The sequence below is a fragment of the Panulirus ornatus genome, chromosome 2 (genome assembly GCF_036320965.1).
Source record: "Panulirus ornatus isolate Po-2019 chromosome 2, ASM3632096v1, whole genome shotgun sequence".
In the NCBI taxonomy this organism is placed as follows: Eukaryota; Metazoa; Arthropoda; class Malacostraca; order Decapoda; family Palinuridae; genus Panulirus; species Panulirus ornatus.
In genome coordinates, this window is record NC_092225.1 from 69,771,767 (window position 1) to 69,793,923 (window position 22,157).

Here is a 22,157-nt window from a genome sequence, read left to right on the forward strand (position 1 = left end):
CTCACCCTGAGGTACTCGCCCTCCTCACTCTCGACTCGCACACATGCTTTCATCTCCTGATTAAAACTCTTCTAGATTTTTTCCTCCTACGCCATACAAACCTTCCACAGAGCATCTTTAACAACCCTGCCACATGCTTCCTCCAGATTAATTAACGCCACGTACAAATCCTTCTGTTCCTCTGAGTATTTATGGCACACATTCTTCAGAGCAGACACCTGATACATACGCTCTTCATCACCTCGAAAGCTACACTGATCTATGCGTACCCAATCTGGTGAGGAGGGGGAGGACTTGCTGACTCATGGTCAGTAACGTTAACCACCACATCACCGAGGTTTTGTGTGTGTGTGTGTGTGTGTGTGTGTGTGTGTGTGTGTGTGTGTGTTTTACCCGACATCATTTCGTTTATGGTTTATAGATTCTGTTCTATAGTGGATGAGGCATTAGCACCGGGGCCCAGAGCAGGACCTGGGGTGGTGACTGAGGCACGAGATACTAACTACCACAGAGCAGGACTTGGGATGGATGAGGCACCAGTCACTGTCCTAGGGAAGCACCTGTGATGGTTGAGGCGACAGTAACTGCTCTGTAGCAGGACCTGGGGGGAGTTGAGGCGCTAGTCACTGCCCCAGAGGGAGTCCAGTCATAGCCCTGGACAACGGACCTTAGATCGCTGGTGGCGGCTGTGGTCAACCCCCCCACAGCACAAGCTGGGCTAATGTCCGCTTAGCCACTAACTACAGCCACGCAGAAACACCTTAAGCTTATTGGCTGATGTGTTAATGTTGTGCCCCTGGGATGGCTGCCCGAGGTATAGTGACACTAGCCACACAGTCGAACCTGGACGAGAGTGACAGTCCGGCTGAGACGCCTCAAACACCACTACCTCACATGAACTGGTAAAATAGCACTAGCAAGGCGGCGGTGGTATAACCGGAGGTGGCAATGAGAGGCATTATCAACGCCCGTCCCCACTCTCTCTGGCAGCACGGCTGAGGAATGCCTAAAACGTTCAATAAACGGCCAGCACACCATCAGGTAGAGAGGCATATCAAAACTTAATGATAACGTCCCATACCATGAACCTAATGATAACGTCCCATACCATGAACCTAATAATAACGTCCCATACCATGAACCTAATAATAACGTCCCATACCATGAACCTAATAATAACGCCCCATACCATGAACCTAATAATAACGTCCCATACCATGAACCTAATAATAACGTCCCATACCATGAACCTAATTGTATGAGGGAGTGGGGAAACGGCTGGCGACACAACACAGCACCAGTCATGGGATACCAGGTAACTTGACGACTCACATTTATAAAAAAAAGAAAAAAAAAAAGAAAAATATAGATATTTAGAAAGAAAAATTGAAAAAAAAAAATCGACCGAGATAGATTTGATAACATCTCAGAAGCAGATCGGCTCCATCTTGCTAGCGGAGCGTAGAGAGGGAGGATGAACGGAGAAGCCATCATGCATGGTATGAAATGGACAGTTTGACAGTAAGTGACAGCGTTAGGGAGAGTTTATAGCAAGTGGGACGGCACAGAGGGGGGGGAGGGGGGGAACTCAAAGGTATATATGTATATATATATATATGCGAAATAATTTTAAGAAAAAATTCGACCTTTTTTTTTCTTTTATCTGCTTCTGAGTACAGAACAAACTTTAGGATACACTTGAAATTGTTTCTATTTGAATCCTATCTATTTTTTATCACTCCTATCAAATTCAAGAATTTGTGCTTTTGAAAACCTATTTTTTCCCAATTCTATTTTTGAAATTTCCCAAATATGTGAAAATTTCTGATGTTTATCTGTACAAGAATAATTCTTTATTGATCTATTTATTTTTCAAGTGTCTCGTAAGTTTATTCTAGAACTTACTGCTCAAGCCTCCGACTTCCACTGCATTGCTCATGTAACTGGTTTCGTATCATCTCTTTCCCGCTTTAAAACCATAAAGAAGTTGCTTTTCATTTCCTTGGCTCAGTTCAGATGAACAGAAGATAATCAGAAACCTAATTTAACCCCAGACTTGTGGCAAGGACCTTGTCCTCAAGAGAGTTTTCATTAGAATCTGCTCCTCTAAAATTCATGTCACAGATGGTCAATAAAGTACGATACCGGCATCTATAGCAAACATGAAACCACTACGTTGGCTCAATACCTCACAGGTTCTCTTTCTATTCTTTATTCTAATTATCTTTTATCTTTATTATATCACATAAACTTTCTATTTTTCTAGTTTTTATATATATTTTCTATTAGAATAGGTATTTAGGGATGATTTCAATCGCATATTAAATAGGGTGGCAGGCCTAATAACCTTCCTCTGATGCGGTCGCTGGCCACAAAACCCAACAAACAGCATTAATCTCCAGAACGAAATCCTATTCAAGACTTAAGACTTTATCATTAACTTCTCTCGTCACTTGGGTCTCTGATAGGCAATTAAACACTGCAAGATAAAGCTTATCAACGGCTTTTAACAGATCTGGATGATGTCTCGCCAGGAACAAAATGATCTTCACATTCTCCCCTGCGACTCAAGGGTGACTGTGGTATTAGCTGAACCTCTGCAATCAGGAAACATGTGAAGATGTCAAGTGTTGCACGAGCCTGAAAATCTCTCGGCTTAAGACGTGTCACTACGCATCTTGAGCAAGACCGCTGGTCGAGGAGGAGTTCCGGGACCAAAAACCATTTCGTTGTAAGATCGAGTCAACTAACTGGATAGCCAGAACTGGTGGTATAGCCAGAAACACTGGGTATAGCCATAATCATAGGCACAACCGTTGGTATAAACACAATTGTTAGTACATCCACAACTGTTATTATAGCCACAACCGCTGGTATGACCACTATCCACCAGGGCAAGCACTCAACCTTTGACAATTATTAGATATCACGGGTCTGATTTTAATTAAGCCCTAATACCGCCATGAACACTCAAGTCACACTCTCCCAGCAGGAATTCTCGACAATATAAATCCAATCAGATAACCAAGCAACACATACATAGCCACCCACGGTCCTCCATCAAGGAACTGCAACACACGATCACTTTATCCACTGCCGAAAAAAATCATCCACTTCTCTACATACTTCAAGTCTTGTCTCCCACAGTTGGGTGTTCGACGGGAAATTGTAACCTAATGTAACGTAACCCAATTTTTCTATTCCCTAATAGTCTAAAATGAACGCTAGGCTGCGTACCCGCGTGGTCCTCTCTTGGTAATATCCTTGACTCATATGAGAGACAAATTCGAATTTAAGGATCAGTCATCTCATTCGTGTACATTCTTGTGCATATTCTTTTTTTTGTCAGTGTCGAACTTATGAATATTACTTGATCCTTCTTCATAGGCCTCCCCAATACTTCTTGATCCTTCAATTAACTGGACTGGATCGGATTGGATTATAGAATTTAGGCTTATAAACGAAGGACTGGAGCTTCTAAGGCTATTCAGCGCTCTCTCAGTAAGATAGGGCAGCCCTCGAATAAAGGCTTATTCTTCCTTCTTGTTTATCTTTTCTATGGATTCCCCTGTGGGTCTACAGCGGCTCTATCCTTTCCCTCTACCACTACGATATCTCAATTCTCATAATACGTACACTGAGGTATAGGGTTAAGCAGTTCCACTTCCATAAATGAATAAAATTGAACCAATTCCTGATGATTACCAATTACCTCATTCAAGATGTATCATACTGTGGAATATCTTAACACGAATCGTCAGTGCAATCACTTTTCGACTTGGCTTTGACCTCTAATTGTTCTGACTGCATGAGACATTTAAGGAGGGGGCACTTATATCTGTCGTCTTTGTTGTCTGCAATCTCCACGTTATGAGACATTTTTTTTTGGGGGGGGAATGTTATATTATAACTCTCACCTTTGTTGTCTGCAATCCCACGCAAATGGGAAATCTACAGGGGAAACCGTCAAGGTAGAATTTCTAAGGCCATATATTGTCATGTAAGGGGATATCTAATAAAGAACTTGTATACTTAAACCCTTAACTTTCTGAAGCCACTATACTTTGATAAAAGAAGAAAAAAGAAATAAGCATTTTCGTTCGATCACACTATCCCAAAATCAAAGAATTTAGGGTGACCAGGTAGTGATGAATCACCTTAAACAAAAAGGATTTGTAGTTTCCTTCATAATGTAAGTCAGCTTCAGATCCCCCATTGTGTGATCTAATGAATAGCCTGGGTTCATTACCCTCTATTACTGGCTTCAGGGGGAACTAATCCACCTTTCACAAAATTTGAACGCAAAGTCTCATCCCTTCTTTGACTCCCCTTCTCTGAACAGAGCAACGTAGATATAATATTCAACTTAAAACGAATTAGTTCTACTACATAAAGAATAAGATTTCATTGAGAAAATCTCTTAGGACCTTGTTACTTCTGTCTTGTTCATATTAAGTCAAGATGTTAGTACATTATTGTCTCAATATCAGTGAGAAAAACAACTCCCGAATCTTCATTGCGAGGTCTAGTACGCCTTTCCGTGTCCCATATGCAATATTCCATCCATACCACAACCTCTGCAAGTGCTTGTTATCAACAGTTCTCCACTCACACCTCCAGGCAGACCCAACTCAGACTGAACCGTAAAGTCACACAATACATCCGCTGCACAAAAATTCTAGTTTTGAATCATCCATCAGAATATCCATAACTCGTAACTTTTATGTGTTTTTTTTCCTACAGTGACGCTGATAAACTACTAGAGTGCTATATAGGCAAAAATTTCTCAGCGCTTAGGCATGAAGCGTGAGGTGGTGTATGAAAGCCAGGTGATGGGCGTCTGGTGTTCCACTGGAATGAAACGTCTTTCACAAGAACAGTGATATACATGCCTCTTGCTAACTACACCGTTTGCTTTTTTGTGTGCCTTTGATTCTTTTTTTTTTATAGATTATGGCTCGAAACAAATTATTTCTACGAAACATAGATATAAATTGTTTCTTAATGGGGGGATTATTAAGCTCAGAAGCGAACTATACAAGTGTTTGTGCATAGCTCTTTGTCGTACATTGCATTGTGAACATTGTAGGTGCATAACATCTTACTGTAAAGTACTTCAGCATGAGACATTAATTCAATATTGTACTCATTGGAATTTTTTCCCCAGTTGTATATTCTCACGCGAATGATTTTCATTGATGATATCATATTTCAAGAACAGTTCATGTTCATCCTCTTCAGTTATTTACGTTTAGTTCCGAGAGTTTGTGAGCGACGAAGACGGACGCCACCAGACTGTTCGAACAAGCTCTTTTGTCTTTTCTGAAGACATGAGTATCAGGTTTTAAGAAAACGGAGCAATCAAATATCTAACCATTATTTTACGGAGGAAATTGTGACAATTGTTTTTTTCTTGTTAAGCCAATACGAAGTCTCAAAAAGTAGTTTCTTTAATTTCTTTTAATGCAGCCATCATCAATTCCATTCACGGAGAAGATAATGTAAATCCAGTTTGGGCCAATGACATGTGATTCGCTGTGGCCAAGGTTAAGGTCACTCATGTCCCGTGAAATGGGAGACTATTTTTTTTTTTTACCCTACACATCACAATGAACTTTAAATTGGCAGTAAGGGTGAGGCCGAGTTTCGACTCCCAGAGCCAACAGCAATACTAAACAGAAGAATTCCTTGTGCAGGTTAGATAAAAGATGCTAAACTGCAACGCACGTCCAACAGAGAGAGATATAATGCGTGTGTGAACTTTTGCACTGTGAACTGAGCCAGTGAACGTGAGGTTTGAACCACTCTATAGTCTAGTGCGAAAAGACAAAAGGATTAGAAATGCAACGATATCTTGTGTGAGAATCATATGCAGTGGTTTACGAGTGCATAACATACATGTACCCGTCAGTGAGGAAGATCTAAAAGATATATCAGACGCGTGTGTACATTGCGGCCCCCCACCCACCACCCACCACCCCGAGAGCTCGTGGTGAGTCAGGTAAGCTGTGAACAGTAAGTTGGCGTGATCCTAGAACACCCTACCTTTCCGTCGAGGTCTTGAGACGCCGTCGGAGGCAGTTGGGGAACTAGCCTCCTCTTCGTCCTCATGAATGGTGTACACTTCCCCTGGAGAGTGATCGTAGAATGTCATGGCTGTCAACAGTCCAGGAGAATCCGGATCTTCCTCGCTGTCCTCCTCCCCTTCTTCCTCCTCCTCCTCCTCCTCCTCCTCCTCCTCCTCCACCACATTCTCATCATCACCACGTTCTTGTTTCTGCACTGAGCCCTCCTCACTCTTAGCTGGCGTCTCTTCTCCCCTCGCGCGTTCTTCGGCAAGGTCTTGCGTAGCTACTTCTGGCGGAGGATCTCCTGGCTTATTCAGAAAGGCTAAGTAACGTTTTACATCTTCATCCGTTACTTCGTACGAGTCTTTCTCCTCAGATCCTTTGCTGTCACCTTCGCTCTTACTCTTAACCTTATCATTTTCAGGTGAGGTGGGCGACTCTTCTTTCTTTAGTCTCGTTCTCGAGTCTACTTCCCCTTCGGGAGGAGTCTTGGCAGTGACCTTCGTGGGACTTAGAGTCTCAAAATCGTTGAGGAGAACGGGACGAGTAGTAGTAGTAGTAGTAGTAGTAGTATGGTTAATGGTAGTTACCTCCTTTGACGATGGGACACACTCCTGGGATGATGGTGAGTGGAGGCTTGTCGAGCGGCCCTTAGTAGTGGGGAGTTGGGAATGAGGTTCTGTTGTGGAGCGTGACTGGGGAGAATCTGTGTGGGTATCTGTTGGCTTTTGTGAAAGTATGGAGTGAGGATCCTTTACGGGTGAGGGTCGTGGTGTCTGCGAGGAAGGTTGGGTAGAGCTTAAAGGAAGGAAAGAGCTGTGGGGGCGCAGGTTAGAGGATTCTTTGGCATACTCACGGTCACCACCCAGCTGGCCCTGCTGCAGCGCCTCCTGCTGAGAGAGGGTTCCCTGCTGGCCCGCGCGCACATCAGCCTGAGGCACGAACATACCCTGCAACGCGAGCCAGGTTTTAGCCAAAAAAAAAAAAGTTGTATGTCATGCAGAGCTTTATCAAGCATGTACAGGTAGATTTTTTGAAGGTCTGTCAGAGAAGCGGTTAACACAGTTGTGCGTAGGAGAGAATACATAACTCCAGTACTTAATCAAAAAATAAAAAAAAAATAGATATATTTATATGTATAAATTCTATCGTAAAAAAAAATATATATATATATATATTTACTTAAAAGATAAACATGCAACAGGCCACATATATATATATATATATATATATATATATATATATATATATATATATATATATATATATCTACACAGGAGACGGGGAGAAAAAATAAAATGGACACAGCAAAACACAGCAAACTACTTGAAACAGTCCGTAAAATCAGCCTACCCTGTCAGCCTCGGAGGTTGTAACCGAAGAATTTGCAGAGCCTCCCTCGCTACTGGTGGTCACATGCTGGCTACCTCCAGGCTGACTGTGAGTGTCCTCTTTGGGACGTGGACTATCCCCGGCTGCCGGGGGTTGTGGCGAACTAAGAGAAGAGGAAGTTGAGGCGCTTTGGCTGCCCGGCGTACCGCTTGGTGACCCACCTTGTGACTTCTTAGAGGGAGAGAGGAGCGCTTGAGCTTTAGCCTCGCTTGTCCCCGACGGTTGGCCCAGTGGCCCGTTATGCATGCCGGGTCCTCGCGGAGGTAAAGGCCCGTGATGACCTGGTGGTCCCTGGGGGCGCGGACCGTGCAGACCTGACGGACTGTTAGGAGGACCTTGATGTCCGAAGGGCTCCGGGTGTCTCATAGGACCCTGAGGGCTGCTCGATCTGAAAGGACCTGCAGGCCCCTGCTGGCCTATCCCGTTGGGCCCGTATAGGTCCGTGCGGGGCCTGAGGCCGCATGCTAGGAGGTCCTGACTGCAGTTTGTTTGGCGGCTGCTGAGCACCCCCATGGCCGCCCTGCTGGAGAACACGCCGCTGACAAACACCACCACTACTGTGTCTCACCATTACCACACCCACCACACTGTGTGTGTGTGTGTCTGTGTCTGTGCGTGCGCCTGTCTGCCTGCACACCTACACACACACACACACACCGTGGCAGGAGAGACCCTGTGTGGAACCTGAAACCTTGAGTACAGCTGCTATTGATGGCTACTACTGCTTCAATACAAATAACGTCACCACCTACAGCTAATGGTGTACTTGCACGGATGGGAGGTTACTGGTACGAGGAGGACGGGGTAGAGCGGCAGAGAGAGAGGGAGTGGAGTAGTAGAGGTGGAGCTGGGGGAAGGAAAGGGAGGAGGAGGGGAAAAAAAAGAGAGAGGTACATTTCTAGAAAAAAAAATAATAATTACACTAATTGTAATATCCAAAATCAATCTGCATTTCAAAATCAAGTCACTTGCACGGCAAAATCTGTTGAACATAACAGTAAAAATAAATCACTAAGTCACTACATCTAAGACTAAGTCCGAGCATATTCATTGTCAAGAACTGCAATGCACACTAAGAGTTATCTTCTCTCCACGCTTCTGATATTGCAGGCCATCAAATATGCGGTTAAGTCATAGCACTACTTATCTGGTGAGGTCAATGAACTAGTCAAAGTCTTAACGTAAAGTAAGACTTTGGATAATGGAAATTTATGTTACCTTTTTGAAAATTGTACGTAACCCACTGAATACGAGATTCAGCAGAGGATAACGACATATATATATATATATATATATATATATATATATATATATATATATATATATATATATATATAGCAAGGAACGGTGGTTAACAGATCACTTGCTACGTCATAATGATAAAGGATTTTGTGGATAATGTATATGTAATGTCCGATTGTAGATGAGCACAAATCGTGTTTCCAAAAGAAACGAAAATCATCTCCCGTTAATTCCAAATAAAACCATTTATCGTACCACGCATATCACTGTTACAGAAACAACGACAAATACACACATACATACACACATTATATATATATATATATATATATATATATATATATATATATATATATATATATATATATATATATGTTCCGCTACATCAACCATAACAGAAAGCGAATGTGAGCATACGAGACCTCTACGTCTGCACATCTGGTATTAAAAAAGTTTCGTATAATTTTATGAATATGTTTATTGCTTTGTGTATTGTGTTAGACTCTTATCTAGTAATGTGTCATATCTTATTGGATGAAATTATTTCTATATACGTGTGTTGTGGTGGGCCTACTTGCTTCTAATAGCTTTCCTCCTACTCCATATATTCGTAACACCTTCTAGAAAGCATCTCTGTCAAACTTTACCATATGGCCTATCGTGTACCACCACTGAAACAATAGTGTCCCCCAGTCTGATGCTCTGTGTATGCCACCAGCCTCTCAGTCACCCGTCTCCTGTATTACCTACCAGGTACACTCGATTAATTCATGCAACTTCTGAAATTCGAAAATTCACCTTGATCTTATTTGCCCTTGTACAGTGACACTATACAGGTATCCCACCAACCTTTAGGCACTTCACCATGACCAATACATACACTGAAAATCCTAACTAGTCATCCATCAACACATTCACCCTCCGTCTTAGGCAGTTCGACTGCCATAACAACCACTCCAGCGACCTTGCCACATTTCATCTTACGCAAGGCTTTCACCAAGCCTTACCGACGTAAACACCCTATAATCATGCTAATTCAACAGTCCTTCAAACTACTCACTAAATCTCCTCACCGCATCACTACCTGTCACCACCTCCCCATCTGACCTCTTCACCGCTGCTCCCAAGTATTCTGTTTTCTCACTCTATCAACCTATTTCCACAGCATTTTCTTATTCTCCCTTAAGTTTGCTGACACTCATTCACGTCAACTCTCATTGACCCTCTTTTTCAGCCCCTGCACCTTTTTCTAACCTCCTACCGCTTTCTCTTGTACATCGCTCAATTTACTCACGCTCCTTCACTCTGAGTATCGCCCATACACCTTTAACACACTCTCCCCAAAGAACTTAACTTCGTTATCCCACCACTCACTACTCTTGTTCACATACCACCCTCCCACTTTCCATATGCCACACAGTTCTCTCGCACGTCGACACTGCGATCCTCATTATGGCCTTGCATTCTTCACCCACCCCTCAAGCTTCGTTTACTCTCACCTTATGCCGGTCTCCACCCAGTATCCTCTCCTAGTATCTCTTCACACAAGACTCTCTTCTAAGCTCACCTATTTCACAACCATTTCCTCACTCATTTCATTTCTTGTTTTTCTAAAGCCTTGACAGTCCTTCATCCTCATCTCCACCTGGTGATGATCAAATAACCCAGGAGCTGCCCCTCTCAGCACTTTCACATCCCTGAATCTCTCTCTTACACGCCTATCAATTTGTGCGTAATCGAATAATGTCTGCCTTCCATACTTCCTGCTCACGTATAGTTGTGTATATCCCTCTTTTTAAATTAGGTATTCCTAGTCACCAGTCGTTTTTCAGCACAAGAGCACAATGTGCGAGTAGAAGGGCGAATGACTCTGAATTGAAGGTGGATCAAGAATGTGTGATGTCACCACGGCTGTTTAATCTGTCCACGGACAGGCTGGTGCGGGAAGTACATGAGAGGGTCTTGGAATGAGAGGGAGGATTGGGAAAAGATTTATTTGCTGTTTGCAAATGACGCGATTGTGATCGCAAGCTCGAAAGGAGGAGAATCCATCAGCTGGTATGCAAACTGGGGAGAAGGAATGAAAAGAAAAAGACGATAGTTTATGAGAATGAAAGCAATTAATGTAATAAGGAGTAACAAAGTGACGAGAAGATATTGGTCGAGTGTGAGCTGGAAGTAGAGCATAGAGAGAGCGTGAAGTGCTTTAAGTGCTATGGAGAGGACGTGATATCAGATGGAACCATGAGGGTTGAAGTGGGTGGAAGAAAGCAAAGGTTCTGTAGGGCATCAAGGAGGGTGTGGAAGGAGAGGTCATCATCTGTTCGATCAGATTTGTATGTGTTTGACGATGTAGTAGATAGAAAACGGGTATGAGCAAATGAGGCCACTGTTTCGTCCGCTCGTAGCGCTACCTCGCTGAAGCGGGAAACAGACAAATCATATATATATATATATATATATATATATATATATATATATATATATATATATATATATATATATATATATATAATCATTACTTACTGTGCTATGTTATATCTTGGCTGAAAGCGAGATTATCTCAAAACGTAGCCAGATGATCATGTATAAACATGGACAGCAACGCTGGAATTTAATTCATAATCTTCCTGTCTCTGTGAAAGCCATAGTATGGGAAATAGAAGAGAAAAGATTGAACCTAATGAATACCAAATGTGCAATCGTCTTGAACAGAGCATATTCAAAATACCTTGGGCCTACACACACACACACACACACATATACACGAATACAACACCTGCACAACATAGTTAAACTACTTCCATTGCAAACCCACTTCTACATGTGTGACAAACCCAGTTTTATGCAACAGCAATAGTTCCTTACCATCAACGACACTTGGTAACCATTCCTGATCCCACAAACCTTCAAGCAGGAATTAAAAGCTCATCCCAACCACACACTTCAGCCATCTGCACTCACACATCCCACACTTCAGCCATCTGCACTCACGCATCCCACACCACCAGCATTCACCACAATAACAGGACACGTTCGCACAGTAATCACTTGATAAACACTTAACAATCGTCCCTATAAACCCTGTCGCGAACTCCATCCTTAGAAATACATACGTCTGAAACTATGCTCCCTAGTCATACGAGAGTCATACTTTTTCTTCAGTGCATTGGACACCTCCCATCTCTTTAGGTATCGATTAAGTATACCGCAAAGAGCCATCATACCCAACATGAAAATTCACATACTGGAAATACTCAACACCTACTGCAAAACTGTCCTGCATTCACTCGACCAAGACGAACATAACTCACATGACATTTAGTTTTACGACTCATAGTCCCAGTCGATGGACGTGGCTGACTTCCCAATTGTTGCGGGGGCCCCATTAAAAGGGGTGCCAGGGTAGGATATATATATATATATATATATATATATATATATATATATATATATATATATATATATATATATATATAGAGAGAGAGAGAGAGAGAGAGAGAGAGAGAGAGAGAATAATTTTTTTTGTAGGTGAAACTCCATCCTAACGCATACTATCTTTCATTCGTTTTTTTTTTTTCTTCTCAGTGACGTACGAAACATCATTTATCCCAGAGGTCACTGGAATTCGTAGTTCCTTCGTTCTAAGTAATAGTAATAGTAGTAGTACAAGACTGCCATATAGTATATCCCCCCCTCAAGGCCTGGTGTTCACACTGTCCACCTAAGAATGACATACGACTGCAGGCTGAACAAGGTGCAAGATTTATATATAAAGCAGTTCGAGTGACCAGCAAGTCAAAAGGCTGAATAGCAGAACTCAGCCCATCGCATGCCTGCTGCTCCGCCAAGCTCACACCACACACAGAGGGAGTCGGCCTTCACCAAGGAGGCGTCGTTCCGTGGTGAATAAAGTGCGGCATTCATTCAACCCATTCCAGGGATCCTGAAATGGATGACGTCAGCCAAAAAAAAATAGAGATGAAAATAGGTATATATCTATATCTATTTTTTTCTTTTCTTTCTTTCTTTCTCCCAAGACTTACGACTTGTGGGCTACAACTTGAAAAGAAATGAAGTAAGAGAACCGCAGTCACGGCTTGTGGGTTAGGGGGTGAGGCGGGCAGGACAGTCTCAAGATGCTTCACAAATACATGTTCATGAGCAGGCCAAACCTTACTCACGGATAGTCTTTGGTGAAACTGTTGCTGTGCTTGTTGCTGTCTTTGTTGCTGGAGTTGTTGTTGTTGTTGTTGTTGTTGTTGTTGCTGCTGCAGCTGCTGTTGTTGTTGTTGTTGTTGTAGAGATTTCTCGTCCGTCGTACCAGCCTGGAATGATAAAATTTCAAATTGTGTTTCAGAATAGACTGAAACCTACTTCCTACCAGAACAAGTTAATATCCAACTACAAATGGGATTCTCTTTGATAATGTAAAAGTTGGAGAGAATCTTACGATAAGTAATCACAACTAAATTACATTTAGGGTGGCTTTCAACACTGTATTTAATGTTGGTCAACAGGAAAGTGGCAAAAAAAAAAAAATAAAATACCAGATTTTGGACTTGCAAATATCAATGATCAGGAAAGCTTCTGTAAAACTTTCAAAGTAGTTGAAGGATCTCATGAAGGACCTCATGTGCCAATACACAGTAGACAATACGATGCCAAGGTGCTGGAACGAGGAAGTAAAGAAGTACCTCTTGTATAAGACAGTAGGACAAGAGAAACTCAGAAATTAAAAGCCAATATGATTAGAGTAAATTCATGTAAATCTGCGTTGAGAAACTAAAAGTCTTATACGAAAAAGTAAACATCAGCATGAAGTGCGTGTTGCCGAGAATAGCAAACTAAAACCCTAAGGAGTCTTATAGTTATGCAAGAAGAGAGAGTCATTACCCAGTCAACTGGTCGATTAATTACGGAAAACGGTGGTACGGTGGAAGACAGAGCAGTGACAAAAATCTTAAAGTATCTTTATTTTCATATGCATATACAACTGAAGACAAATCTTGTGTCCCAACTCCAGTTTCCTCGGAAAGACAGCATAACGTTATGCAACTCATTTACATAAAAGTTGAGAATATGTTATCAAACAGCAAACTGTATAGAAGCAAGCAAAATGGCAGGCCAATTTAACTTTTATTCCAGGACAGTGAAAGAGGCGAAACATGAAAGACTTAAGCCCTTACTGGAAGTTTACCAGTGTAACACAGATACTCAAAAAGGTGACCGAGAATAGTCGATCCAATCACCTTAACGTCCGAAGCTGGAAAATTAATGGAAACCATCTTTCGGGATACGATTGTAAATCATGCAAAGGACCAGCACTTTGTAAACCATTCTCATCATGGTCTTCTACGAAATCGCTCATGTCTGACAAATCTGCCCGATTTTCTTTTTCTATTCATGACATAACTATCATGCATGATGAAAGGTAAAGCAATTGATGTCATCTATTTTAAGAGTTTCAGAACGCATCCAGTAAAGTTTTATATCAAACGTTACTACCAAAATCTAAGTCGCATGCTACTGATAGGTCTGTACCTCGGGAGAGGATATTGTTGAATGGTCGTAAACAAAATGTAGTCAAGCCTCAGAAAGGTTAGACGTAAGAAGTGGCGTGCCACAGGGATCTGTCTTGGAACCTGTTCTCTTGATCAAATACATTAGATGTTGATTAATGGGTTGTCTTGCGAGATGTCAAAATTCAAAGATGATACCAAGATGGAAGCCTGCAGCTTCAGTCCAACATAGACAAACTGATGGATTGGTTTTACAGGTGGTAACTGAATAACTGGACCAACGAGTGCAAAATTTTACTTATCAGTTGAAAAACGAGGGAGTAAGCTATTCTATGAATTCTGTTGATCTACAAAAGGTGATTAAAGGAGAAGACTTGGACGTAATAACCTCTCGTGGCCTAAAGTCAAATAAGCAGTGAACAGAAGCAATAAAAAGAAGAAATAGAATTCTTAGATTCACAGGTAGGAGCTTCCGCAGTGAAGTCAAGAGAAATCACACTCACTCTATACCATTCATTGTTGCCGTACCATCTTTCGTATTACATACAGTTTTGGTCAACCGAAGTTGAAAACGAGATTATCATAATTGAGAGAGTGCAGGAGTCGAGCTACCAAGATGATTCCTAAACTAAGAAACTAATCCTGTTTAACGAGACTAAACGAGGTGATGTAATACACGTATGACTTTAGGAATAGCTTGAAACACCTGAAGAAAGGTCAGGGGTTGGTTTTTTTTTTTTTCGTCTGGTTGAACGAAATGACTCTCACGGCCTTACACGATCGTACGCTACACCTAAAGCTGAGACTCAGCCAACCAACCAACCAATTAAGATCAGAAATCTCAGGTAACCCTTAAGGTCAAGCGGGCCAACAAGATGCGGAATATTACGTCATCCGAAATTCACACGAAATAAAAGACGAATAAATTCACGAATCGCAGTCACGCAAGGAAATGGATTTCGTTATCCCATTTCTTCCGTTCCCCGTTTTGAGGCTTGCCACAACACGGTCTCGTAGCCACGCTGGGAGGGCGTGCCAGTCGGTGTGGGGCCGACCGCATCCTACAGGAAGTTCCAAAGGAAATTATCATAGGCTGGCTTTGCCCTACGTAATACACTGTGTCATTGATCAAGAGGAGTCTAGTTACGCAACCCATACAACATTCTTGGACTGAAAACTGGTGTTGGTTGATTCCTCAACGATGGTATTTTTCAAGATGAACACTATATGAAGTGCGCCTTTCTAAGCCAGCATCCGATATAGAATATGAAGAAAATGCTTAGCCTGATATCTATATATCTATAGATATACAGATATGTAGATATAATGTCCTTGGCAGCTAAGAGGCCTACAAGCCAATACAATCAACCAACCAATCACATTTGATGCGAATGTTTCGGACAGAATCGTAAATGACGATCAGTATACCTAAGGCCACATATGTCCCAGCCTTATCATAAAGGATCCAACTCTACAGCTACACAGCATTCAGTCAACTCAGTTCCCTAAGAGTAGGTTGGTATTCAAATGTTTATTCGAGAGAGAATAGGAACCCGGTCGACAATACGGTGAAGTGTCCACCTTCAGCTCCTCAAGATGATGTTATCCCCTCCTGAGTACCATTGATACACTGAGGAAGCAGACCCACACTGACAGTGAGCAGTGAAGAAGCAGACCCACACTGACAGTGAGCAGTGAAGAAGCAGACCCACACTGACAGTGAACATTGAGGAAGCAGACCCACACTGACAGTGAGCAGTGAAGAAACAGACCCACACTGACAGTGAGCAGTGAAGAAGCAGACCCACACTGACAGTGAGCAGTGAGGAAGCAACCCACACTGACAGTGAACATTGAGGAAGCAGACCCATACTGACAGTGAACAATGAGGAAGCAGACCCACACTGACAGTGAACACTGAGGAAGCAGACCCACACTGACAGTGAACACTGTGGAAGCAGACCCACACTGACAGTGAACACTGTGGAAGCAGACCCACACTGACAGTGAACACTGAGGAAGCAGACCCACACTGACAGTGATCACTGAGGAAGCAGACCCACACTGACAGTGAACACTGAGGAAGCAGACCCACACTGACAGTGAACACTGAGGAAGCAGACCCACACTGACAGTGAACACTGAGGAAGCAGACCCACACTGACAGTGAACACTGAGGAAGCAGACCCACACTGACAGTGAACACTGAGGAAGCAGACCCACACTGACAGTGAACACTGAGGAAGCAGACCCACACTGACAGTGAACACTGAGGAAGCAGACCCACACTGACAGTGAACACTGACGAAGCAGACCCACATGTTATGACCGGGAATTGAAGGAAGAACGTCAATGAAAAAAAAAAAAAAAAATACGAGGATATTTTTTTTTTCGTCTGGAGTAAGTCCATGTACACGTCTCTCTCTCTCTCTCTCTCTCTCTCTCTCTCTCTCTCTCTCTCTCTCTCTCTCTCTCTCTCTCTCTCTCTCTCTCTCTCTCTCATCATCACGTTTTCCTCTCACGGTTCAGTGTATGATGATGATGGTCTGCGGGGATGATACTGCATCGAGAGAGAGAAAGTGTGTTGGTACATCACTGATCAAAGTGTAGGCGTCATATGTGAACCTTCTTTTTCTTCTCTTTCACTCTCTTCTTTTTGCCATTATCTTCTTTTTTCTTTCTTCTTTTTTTTCCTTCTTCTTTTTGCCATTTCGGTTGTTTGGTTATTCCCGTTGTTGGCCTGTCGAAAGTCATTACAACTAACAACTTCGAGGTATAACCACCCATTAAAAAAGATCTTGAACACCTTCTTCAAGTGTTCATTATGTACATGAAAGACCATACGCGCTCTTGCAGCGAATATGTACATATATAAACCCTTAGTCTAACACCAAAAGACTCTCCATATTCGGACCAGCCATTGTGTTCCCCGTTTTCTATAAAACTAGTCTCTTTCCTCTTTATTTATTTCCAGCTGTTGTGGGTACACCAACAAAATGCAAAGACATTTTTCTCATTTCTCCCCAAGTGGGGGAAAAAAAAACAAATAAAAATCATCTTGCCCACGATCCGTTTTCACCGATACAGTCGACGATGGATTCCATCTTGTCCATGAAAAACGCGAGACGTCGTCAGGATGGCAACTGTCGCTGCTGGGGTACTCACACTACCTGTACAGAGAGAGAGAGAGAGAGAGAGAGAGAGAGAGAGAGAGAGAGAGAGAGAGAGAGAGAGACAGACAGACAGAGAGACAGACAGAGAGACAGACAGAGAGACAGAGATACAGAGATTCTCAAGTTTGTTTTTCCCCTTCGTTCCACAAGATAGGCTCTGATATTTCCATACTGTTGTCCAGGATCCTACCTTCTGGTTTAGACTCAAAGTGTCCACAATATCTTCCCAAACTCATCTCTTGTAGATCATAGGGCCACCCGTTCCTTTGCATATCCATACCTTTTCCTTGGAAATAGATTTCCATTTCGACACACACACACACACACACACATGGTTTCCCCTGTTGCAGTGCAGTGCGTGATGTCGAGACGTGTGCCATAAGCAGGTACCTGGAGCCACACTTGCTATTTATTACACAAACGACATTTTCTCTTCGTTAAATATATCTAGGACGAGTGTTGCTCGTAGAATACCCAAACCGTATGGAGTGTCATGGTGTAATGGCTCGTACAGCAACTAATTTACGTTAGATTTACACTCGTAGATTGTAAGCCTGTGAACACTCGTCCAACCTCTTGTGTAAATGAATGACTCTTGATGTGTGCGAGTAGGAGTTCGTGCGAGGACGCGCTATGTGGTGTGATAATTACATAAATGTGTGGCTTAATTCCATTCATTATTATCTAACTATACAAATAATACGATTCAAATAATCGTCCATAGTTCACCGGCCTCTGGAGTCAAACTTTTTGAATTATGCATTTGGAAGTGAAATGAAATAATAATAAGTGTTAGTAATTGGAAAAAATGATTTTCAAAACGACACACAAACCCTCAACTTACAAACGCACACATGACCACGTTTGATATCAAACGATTACGCCAAATTATTTAAGAAAATGGCTTGCGTAACGCCAAAATTACATAACTGTGATTCATCGTTTTCGCACAATACATACCAAGGCAAAATGTCACTACATTATCATAATGCACACTCTACCATTACCAGGTCTCAAAGATCTAAGATAGTTTTCCATAGTCTTACTTTATATCTCTTTAAAAAGCTACTCTAAGGTTATCTCTCTTTAAAAAGCTACTTTAAGGCTTGATTTGTCCAATTTCATTCGCAGTTATGGACGTAACCTCGAGGGCGCGTAATCATACCCCAACAGGAATGTTAAAGTATGGGATGATAGGCCACTTTAGTTAGGAGGGTAGTTGTGAAAACGGCACAGCTAATACGTCCATGAATAAACTTGATACACGATGCTTTGCTTCAAGTTCACGAATGACGTCACCTGGGCTTCAAGTTCACGAATGACGTCACCTATGCTTCAAGATCACGAATGATGTCACCTGTGCTTCAAGTTCACGAATGACGTCACCTGGGCTTCAAGTTCACGAATGACGTCACCTATGCTTCAAGATCACGAATGATGTCACCTGTGCTTCAAGTTCACGAATGACGTCACCTGGGCTTCAAGTTCACGAATGACGTCACCTATGCTTCAAGATCACGAATGATGTCACCTGTGCTTCAAGTTCACGAATGATGTCATCTGCGTCTCCTTTAGTTACGCGAAAAGTCTGCAGGTTTCCTCACTATGACGCGCGCGCGCGCGCGCGTGTGTGTGTGTGTGTGTGTGTGTGTGTGTGTGTGTGTGTGTGTGTGTGTGTGTGTGTGTGTGTGTTCTTACCACAGAGATGTGAGAGTTTCCAATCTACTCCAAACAAATCTCGAAAGGAGCCGATGGTCTCTCGCTTTTTGAATTCTTTTGTATCGTTTTCCTTTTGTATCCGACTTCAAAACAAACTCTGGAGATTTTTTTCTTTTATGTGCCTAGCAGGAGGTGCGATGTGAGGGGGTGGGGGGGGGGGATATTTTACTGCCTCAGGGCCCGGGGTCCGTTCCAGCGGGCCAAGGGTCCGTTCCAGCGGGCCAAGGGTCCGTCCAGCGGGCCCGTGGTCCGTTCCAGCGGGCCTGGGGTCCGTCCCAGCGGGCCCGGGGTCCGTTCCAGCGGGCCCGGGGTCCGTTCCAGCGAGCCCGTGGTCCGTTCCAGCGGGCCCGTGGTCCGTCCAACTGCCCGGACCTGAGCTCCTAAACCTTTTCAGATCCCACGTGATCTTGTCGTTAAGTGTATAGCGAAAAACTATCGTCCCTCCCCCTCGTTATCCGCACATTAAAAAAACAACATTCGTATTTACGAGGGCACTATAGACTTAATCTGGGGGTTTATCTCTTTTATTAAGTTCTTAAAAAAAAAACAAGAAAATTAAAAGACAAGAGAAGGAACCCCTACGAAAACTTTGGACCCCATCTTTCATACGAAGTGGAACACGGCCAGGATGCTTAGCAGACAGACTTTGCCTATTTTGGATGACTTTCTTTAACACACACATTCATCCTTGTACAGTATTATAACTACACTGAAATGTGTGACTTTACGGAAATTTTTCATCTATTTCCAGATATTTTTTCCCCCGACTCGACGCAGGTCACTTTGATTAGGCTGTGTGGTGTGACAAGAACGTGTTTAGGACAGGTCGGGAAAGGACATGACCCTCCCCACAAGTTACGAGTTCCAGGATATTGCCAGAGTCTGCAGTGTGTGTAAAAGTACATACAGGGGAGAAAGGATACTTCCCCACGTATTCCCTGCGTGTCCCCTTCCTGTTTTACTTTTCCAAAAGAAGGAACAGAGGCGCGGGCCAAGTGTGGATTTTTTTTTCTCCTCTGAGGCTCAGTCATCTGTTCTTGGCGCTACCTCGCTAACGTGGTAAAGAGCGAGTGAAAACTCATCCTAGGCGAGGCTGTATAGCTGGGAGTATACAGACTTCTCAGAGAACTTTCAACTTAGAAAAAAAAAAAATCTACATTTCCCTGCTACTTGAAGCAGCGCGGCTGAACTTTAGGTAGCAGGAGTCTTAAAGTTACCCCAGAGCTACATCCAGGAGCAGGGGAACGCGTACTCCCTTACGGGTGAGGAGTTCTTTGACGACAGTGTAGAGAGATTACGGAATGAGATAGGATGGGAAACCCCATATTACAGCGCTCCTAAATGTGATTAATTTTTTTTTCTTATCTTTAAAAAGGTTAGATTAGGTTAGGTTAGGTTAGATTAGCTTTAAAGATATTGGCAAATCTGGCAACCATCCACTGGATATTATCTCTTTCGAAAATCACGACAGCCAGCAATGATTAAACTGACGGTGAATGTTTTCAGAGGAATAAACTCTCCCGGTTTTATCTAGAAAAAAATATATACGTGATAAGGTCAGAGTCATCATGAAATATATGCTGTAATGGTGAGTGTGTTTTGCAGGAGAACAGTAAGGGCTATGTTTTAGGGTACGCTATAACAGTTTAAAAATTCATCTTTTACGTTGCTTGAACAGGCAATGTTGTTATTTGTCACTTACTTCGTCAATGGTTATGTTTCTAAGCCTGATGCTTCGTTATTCATTTATTATTCTATACTTTAACAAAAATAAGTCAGAACTGGTTCCTTCAATTCACTTTAATCCAGATGTTTCTTCGCGGATGTATTCAAAGATGGTGATGTATTCTAAGACACATAAACGGAGTCTATGTAGTCTAGTCATAAACTATTTGTCTGTAAAAGTAACTGATTTATGATGTAATGATAATATGGTACGAGAGGAAGATAAAGACTGATATCATGTCCAAAAATATAAAAGTTAATGTATTTCGTATGTTTTGCCGTATGGTAGATACCTGGCTGAATATCCCCACTGCTGAGAGCTGTCTAACATGACAACATTCCCACATTCCACCTCCCACCTGTGACAGAGAAGAGCAAGACTTCGTACCAAGGTACTGGAAGCTTCAAGTGTCTGATACTTCATAATTACCCTGAAATGATAATAAGTGGTGGTAATAATTATAATCATAAATGTTTATCGTATGTGTACGATTGTGGCTTCACGACAACACTAACGCAAAAAAAGGAGATAATAACAATAATAATAATAACATTAGTACACCCTACACACACACATATGTATATATATATATATATATATATATATATATATATATATATATATATATATATATATCGAACGTATACGAGTAACCATTCACGCGTCGATGGCCAATTAAATCCTAACACAATTCTGCTGTAACCTTGCGCTAGAAAATGACATAATCGATCTATGTCACTTTCTCTCCACCATTAACGTTGGTGGGACTTGTCATTTATAAAGCATTAACGCCGACTCCATAAACTCTGAAATCTTGAATTATTACGGGAGTAAATGAATTACTTTTCACTTCTAGGTCGTCAACAGGAGACATTTGGGTGCCGACCCCAACACACACACACACACGTTCGTCTCTACTTCACGAAAGCCATCACTTATCATTAACGAACGAACGATCAACGAACTATTAGACAGAGTTAATACATACTCACCAGGAGATTCTCAAACACCAGCACCTCGGCCCAAATTACCATCAACCATCCCACCACAAACAACAGGTCGAGCAAGCATACTGCGATATATTTACTTTAGATAAGTAACTTTCTGTCCTCACATCCTGAGGAAGGCTCCAGCAAGGTAACATGATCCGGAGGCATCTTGGAAGTCTTGAACGCTTCGAGTAAAATATCAGTTTCGGATCTTATAATCCCTGATTTGTAAGGTTACGTTTGGTTAGTTTAGGTTAGGTTAGGCAACTTTGGTTTGGCGAGGTTACATTATTTTAGGCTAGGTTTGGTTAGGTTACGTTTGAAAA

At 42.3% G+C, this 22,157-nt stretch overlaps 1 protein-coding gene across 10 annotated transcripts in view; it reads right to left on the reverse strand.

The window, feature by feature from the left end:
• LOC139757015 (uncharacterized) overlaps positions 1–22,157 on the reverse strand; it is a 294,829-nt gene that overhangs the window by 106,107 nt on the left and 166,565 nt on the right. For 9 of the 10 annotated variants that reach the window (XM_071677054.1, XM_071677006.1, XM_071676996.1 and 6 more), the window contains 2 exons: positions 12,887–13,030; positions 6,046–7,018 (listed from right to left, as the gene is read on the reverse strand). In XM_071677054.1, coding sequence (XP_071533155.1) covers positions 6,046–7,018; positions 12,887–13,030 — 1,117 coding nt within the window. The remainder of the gene's footprint in view (positions 1–6,045; positions 7,019–12,886; positions 13,031–22,157) is intronic. The other variant, XM_071677062.1, reaches the window with a different exon arrangement.